This window comes from Electrophorus electricus, chromosome 4 (assembly GCF_013358815.1).
Source record: "Electrophorus electricus isolate fEleEle1 chromosome 4, fEleEle1.pri, whole genome shotgun sequence".
NCBI classification, from domain to species: Eukaryota; Metazoa; Chordata; class Actinopteri; order Gymnotiformes; family Gymnotidae; genus Electrophorus; species Electrophorus electricus.
Genome location: NC_049538.1, coordinates 23,902,196 through 23,909,065, shown reverse-complemented (window position 1 = coordinate 23,909,065; position 6,870 = coordinate 23,902,196). Strand labels below are relative to the sequence as shown.

Below are 6,870 nucleotides of genomic sequence, written 5' to 3'. Positions count from 1 at the left end.
TTTGCAATCTTTTAATCTAATCTGAATCAACATCCTGTGGATCCACAGAGCTAATTAACATTGCTTAATTACACACAGTGCCACACTGTTCTGCTCTGTTGCTAGTTCAACCAGATCTCCACAGAAAAATCTCCTCAAATGTTCTGTCAAATTGCTGATTTAACAGAGTGCATGTATGTATAAGCATAATGCGGATTATTGAAATGTTATTATTATTATTAGTATTAGTAGTGGTGGTGGTGGTTTTCTCTGTTCTTCTTCTTCTTCTTCTTCTTCTAGAAACTAGAAAGAGAATATCAATTCTGTATACACACACACACAGAGTGAGAGAAACACCGAATTGCCTACATCCCACAGTCATTGTGTGTCATACAGAAATCAGTGCTAAACTGGGAATGCGTCATGAGGGTACTCATGAGAGATTACCACTTTCCTTTGCCAAACACCTCCAAAACGCACAACTCTTCCTTTTGCCTCTTCTCCCCATGAAAAGAAAAAGTCTAACACAGGAACACACACACTGTATTCAACGTATGCAGTCACACAATAGTAAGTGGACAGGTCACTCTAATATTTTACACTCAGATTCACACCAGGTGGAGAATGCAGTCCAGACTGCCCTTCATGCAACACATCCTCAGTGGCACTTGGCTGATACTGCAAAATGTCACGCAGAACTAATAGACTATGCTTCACAAGCTGTGGTCTACTGCCATCCATCAGATCTGTAAAGGACACTTTACTAAATATGCTCTTTCTTTTCTAAGAAAGTAATAACAGGAGGGCCATAGAACCAGTGTTTTTCATGGCAGCTATAGTCAGGTAAAGGGGAAAGGCTTCCTGCAAGGCCTGCAACACTCAGATGATGTGTAAGACCAGGTTCAAGGTAAGAACTTCAGCATGAAGGCAGTGCTGCTGGCTCCCTGCCCTGGACTCCAGCCAGCAGTCCTCCTGTTCCCTACCCAAGGACTCCCTGTTATGAGATGCCTGACTGGGGTGTAATGGGGTTCAAATAAACTGATATGCATTGGTAAGTGACTGTTAAACACTGAGACACACACACACACACACACACACACACACACAGAGAGATCTGTATGTAAAGTATAAAGAAGAAACACACTGAAGCATTTTTATGCTATTATTCCTTTTCTTTTTCAGTAATGAGGATTGTTCATTCTTTACTGAGAAGATGACCAGATCCAAATACTTTACCAAAGCTTTAAGAAGCAGCAAAAGATCCGGGAGGTCAAAAGTCTATAAATACAGTTCATATATTTCACGTCGTGTATTTCAGGGTTTAGCCCTCCTTCAAACATCCAAACATTCACTGCCTGTCTACATCCCTAAAGCTATGCTTCCGCCTCAGAACTGGCCTGCTTGTCCCGGACCTTCGCACCTGAGCTCACTCTTTCCCTCTCTCTCCACAAATGCTACCTCGACATGCACTGTTATATAAAAACTAGCACTTTCCCTTCACCTGAGAGGTTTACAGTCTGTAAAGCAGAGGCTGCCTGACAAGCGGAATTATATGGTACTCATAGTCTAAAAAAACCCCTTTCCCATCTCCCTCTGTCCAAAGGTTCTCTCTGCCAAAATGAATTACATAAGAAAAAAACTTTTACCACACCCTCACCTAGAGTAGCCAATAGGTTCCACTTCAGGAGCTTCAGGGGCAGGGCAGCAAAACTGGTGCAGGACAGTCTGGCTCCTGTGAAAGAAAAGTGAATATGCATATTTTTTGGCTGACTTCAACAGCGCACTGATTAATTAAATGACCATCAAGATATAAGATATATTAAAACTGCTGCAAAAATTGAAACATCTTCATAGTGTCCTCACACTACTTTATTAATGTATATGTTAAAATGATCTGACTATCATTTGAAATCATGGAGAAAGATTTACTCTTTGATACTGATCTAGAAATTCATAAGATTTTGCATAAAAAACTAAATAGATAGACTCATACTTATTTTGCAACTCTAAGCATCATTTGTTTTTCACAATGGTTGTGTGATAATTTATATTTTTGTTACACAAAGCCCTGAAGTGTAAAACCTACAAGACTTTAATATTTTAACAAAGGTCTGACCTAATTCAGGACTGGCACAATCTTAATATAACTACAACTTAAATCCTACACACACACACACACACACACACACACACACGCAGATTTGCACTCATGAACACACATTCATACATACTCCAGAGTGGATTAGGACGCAGCTGGTGGATCATCTCTACATGCTCTGTGGGAATTTCACTTAATACCACACTATGTACTTGATTCTCTCTCTGTCTGTGTGTGTCTTCACTTGCCTACATATGCACTTGGGTATGTCTAAGAAATAGGCACTTTCGATGAAATTTCACATTAACGTAACTGGCTTTGAAGCTCAGATTTGTGCTGTGTTAAGGCCCTAATCAGGACCTCCTACATCTTATCAGCCAGTTTTTACTACTGCAACAATAATGGCTCTGAAATCAAAATAACAACCTCACAAAAACAAATCAATAAAAATACATATATTATTTTGGTTAAACTGCTAAGAGATAGTTTAGGTGATTTTCCAACATTTTAGGCACAAACTGAAATAACATGCACCCAGAAATGCAAATCTAAGCATACTATCCAAGAACCAATAAGAAGGCCATACTCTAAGATAAGAGACACAGTGGAATAGTGGTTGCTGTGTAAATATATTAATTACTAAATGGTCTGATTAGATAACTATTGAGGCCATCTAACAACATACGGGCAACCACCTCTCTCTTCATATATCTGACTGACAGGTGGAAACTTCCTACAAAAGGTAACAGCGCTATAGACTGACAAACACACGAAAAACCAGCAGCATTGCATAGATAAAATCATACGTATAGCAACGAAGAAGTAGGCAATTTTGTGAATAATTGTATGGACCCTGAAAAGGCCCCTCAGTTTTAATTTATCGCGAGTGAGTTTCGTGGCGCAAGAGGAAAGATTCAGGGATGCAACTGAACTGTTGATGCGCAGCGGCACATTTCCCGTAGTCTACATTAATGCGCAGTTACACAGTAAGTCAACTCTTATGTAATCCTAATGGCGCGGAGTCACGCGTAATTCTGTCTCGACACTACACACCTTATTGATCAAAAGTGGCAACTGTATGCGTTCACTTTACATCGCACTCTCCACTGCGATTAAATGCATGAATATGACTTACTCAGAATTCCTTGGGATACCTAGAGATCGGCAAAGAGTGGTAGAGGTTTGTGGGACAAGTGACCGGCAGCACGGTTTTCTGGTGTCCTCCGGGGATGATTCCGGGCTGGCATTAGTGCGCACGGCGGGCACAAGCTGCATGTTTTGTGGCGAGTGCTGCTGAGTTTGCGCTCCTTGCGCCTGGAGAGAGGATGTCCCATCTCTACTGGCCGGGCGCGGACGGTGAGCCGCACGGGGCAAACTGGGGTTCCGAGGGGGTGTGGGAGGATGGTGTCGAGGAGGGTGACGATGGGTTGATTCCCGAAGCTGACGATTCTCAACGGCTAGCTCCCCCATTCTGCGCTCCAGGATGTCGATTCGGTGTCGCTGAGTCTGGATGAGACTCTGCTGGTTCTGTACGATTGCGGTGAGCTCCTTTAAATAAAGCACGGCTTGCAACGGATTCTCCAACAGGCTCGACATGCTGCGAAAAGGAACCGTGAGAAACAATTTAGGAATGAAATCACAGTGGAGACTGTCACTTAGCTAATACGTTCAGTAGAGCCCTTGTCTCAGCGGCTCTCCACGAAGAACGAACTATGATGGAAAGAGAGAGAGAGAGAGAGAGAGAGAGAGAGAGAGAGAGAGAGAGAGAGAGAGAGAGAGAGAGAGAGAGAGAGACTTCCTCCGCCTCCACCTCCACCTCCGTTCCCAAAGCGCGCGCAAAATGATGCGCGAGATGGTGCTGATGCGAAGATGTCAAAACAGAAGAACATGGGGAGGAGCCGCTCCGGGAGTCCGGGAGTGATGTCATGACGCACGCAGCAATACATAAAAATAAAGGTCAAATTCTAGTTTGGAAAAAAAACAAAAAAAAACAAAAAAAAAAACCGTTTTATTGCTTTGTTGCTACCGAGAGTTAGAGAAAATAATTTTTGCTTTTCATTGCCGATTCTTAATGGATGCAACACGACTGATTATGGAACATTTACCTATGTTCCCTAATGACATGTAGAAATACTCCTGAACGCATACACACGTTATTTATTTATTTATGGAATCTGCTAAGCAAGAAACCGTAGGCTGCACTCAATCCAATTCTCCAATTCTGCATTGGCTTATAAGAAGTTTTACATATATCTTTTGAACGCCAGATGATCAAAAATATGTACTTTGTGAAGCCATATTGCCAATATTTTCCTTAAGATGAATTTCATAGTCATGCTGAAAATGCTAATTACATGGATACACGTGATAAATCTTTTTTAAAAAAAGCTAAAAGCCATTATGAAAAAGAGTGAAAGTGTAGTCCTGCTGTCATGCAATTAAATTGTAGTGCATGTTAAATACTATAGGTTACATTGATTAATTGCCTAAACTATTGCTTAAAATGACTAATCAGGTTACAATTCTCATTTATCACATTTACCAAAACCTGAAACTATTTGTCACAATTGGCCCCTCCCTAGCATCCTGTCATCGTGGTTACCCTGTCTCATGTCTTTTATTTTGCTTTCCTTCCTTGTTCTGCCCCTTGTTTAAGTTTCCCCGCCTTTCATTTGTATCACCTGTGTCTTGTGTAATGTTCATTATACCTAGTATATACATCCTGTGCTTGTCTTATTGCTGGTCATTGTAATAAAGGCTTTGTTTGTGGTTTTGCTGCCTTTGGTGTTTGCTTGTCCTAGTTTTTTGTGTATATCCCGCTTCCCTTTTTGTTGCTGTATGTTTGTTTATAATGTTTGCCTGGTCTCACCGGGTTGGCTCTATGACCCTGGACTGTGCGTATGTCTCTGATTCTAGATCTCTCCCTAATAAAGCTTGCTCTTCTCATCATATGCATCCACCTTGTAATTTCTCCACATTACAGAATGACCAGCCTACCAAGGATGCAACAAGGGATGGGGCTCTGGTATGTGGTTGTTCGACTGAGATGAAACTCTGGCTGTTTCCACACAGAGTCTGCCACATCTCAGCACCACCAAGCCTCTGGCACTGCGGGTCCATGGGCATCTTGTTGTTTGCATAAAAAACATGATTCCATGTATCATGACTATGACGAGATCCCAGGTAAGCACCATGACCCTGCCCATCTTGATCAACACTGCGAGGAGGAGCAACTTGCAGCACAAAACACGAGTAGATGGAATGAATGCTCAGGTAACCCATTCTACGGTACTTTGTGTGTTTTCGTGCGCAATTGCGAGCTCCCCATAGCCCTTGGGAGCCACCCAGTGGGGTCTATATGTGCTCCTCCAGGGCCACTCTCCTGTACCAGTGGCTGTCTCACAATCTGACCAGCTAGTTCCTGTTCACAGCATGGAAGACTTCGTTCTGCCAGTTCCTGACCATGGCACGAAAGATCCCATCCAGCCTCTTTCTGGCATAACAGACCCTGCTTTCTCAGTTTTTCCTGTGTTCAGTATCAGGTCTGTTCCAGTGGCCACACTTCTGGACCTCCTGGACCTGCCGCCGCTGAATGCAGCCAGCCCTCCGGACCTCACTGATCCATCGCCAGTCACCACCATTTCTCAAATGGGTGTTCCCCACCCATCCTACCCTGTTTGTCTCCTGCTGGCTCTGCCCATCCTGGTCTGTGTCCTGTTCCCCATGGGCCTTCCATGTCTCCTTTGTTGCCTGCTCCTGCTAATCCTTTGTTTTTGCTTTCTACTGTGCCAGGTTTTAGATTTGCCCCTGTTGTGGTGTCTGTTCCTGTGCCTATTCCTGTGCACGTTCCTGTGTCTCCCTTTTGTTTCTGTCCCCGTGCCCATCCGTGTGTTCCAGTGTACCTGTCTGTTTTTCTTCCTGTCCCATTGACCCTAGCCTGGTCTTTTTTTTTTTTTTTTTTTTGGCTTTTCCTTGTCCGTTTGTGCTTCTGGTCATCCCTCATTGTTTGTCATATGTTGTTGTCTCCTCATTCTCCCCCCCCCCCCCCCCCCCCCCCCCCCTTTTGTTAACCTGTCTGTTTCAGTTCTGTTTCTGGTTCTTGTGCTGTCCAGTTGTTTCCCCGGTTCCTGTGTCTGCTTCCGCAGCTGATCCTGTTGTGTTCCCTCCTCTGTTTCTCTGTTTGCCCTGTTCTTCCAGCTCCTGTTTGTTCCTGGGTCTGCTTCTGTTTCTGCGCCATGTCTTACCCATTCTGTTCCTGCCTTCGTCTGTTCTGTGTTTGTTTTTTTTGTTTGTTTGTTTGTTTTTTTGTGCACCTTGGTGCTGCACGCTTTGAAGGGGTACCATCACGATTGGCCCCTCCACAGAATCCTGTCATCATGGTTACCCTGTCTCATGTCATTACTTTGCTTTGCTTCCTTGTTACGCCCCTCATTTAAGTTTCCCTGCCTTTCATTTGTATCACCTGTCTTATTTTATTTATATATATATATATATATATATATATATATATATATATATATATATATATATATATATATATATATATAATATATTACACACCCTGTCTGTTCAGACTCATTGTTGCTCATTGTAATACATGCCTCATTTGTTTCTCTGCTTGTAGCTGTTAGCCCAGCATTTGTGTTCACTTGTCCTAACTTTTTGTGCATATCCCTGATTATGTAAGTTGAGTGTTTCATTATAGCCTACTTACCTTTTTCTTTATTGCCATGTGTTTGTGTTTACAATGTTTTCCTGGACTCTCTGTGTTTGCTCCATGGCCTTGGACTGTG

General features: G+C 42.8%; 1 protein-coding gene across 3 annotated transcripts in view; it reads right to left on the bottom strand.

The window, feature by feature from the left end:
• The window catches only part of iqsec3b (IQ motif and Sec7 domain ArfGEF 3b), a 17,006-nt gene extending 13,150 nt beyond the window's left edge, over positions 1–3,856 (bottom strand). For all 3 annotated transcript variants that reach the window (XM_026999434.2, XM_026999435.2, XM_026999436.2), the window contains exons 1-2: positions 3,213–3,856; positions 1,637–1,711 (exon numbers count right to left, since the gene is read on the bottom strand). In XM_026999434.2, the coding sequence (XP_026855235.2) occupies positions 1,637–1,711; positions 3,213–3,673 (536 nt within the window). In that variant the 5' untranslated portion in view covers positions 3,674–3,856. The remainder of the gene's footprint in view (positions 1–1,636; positions 1,712–3,212) is intronic.
• Between the last annotated feature and the right edge of the window lie 3,014 nt (positions 3,857–6,870).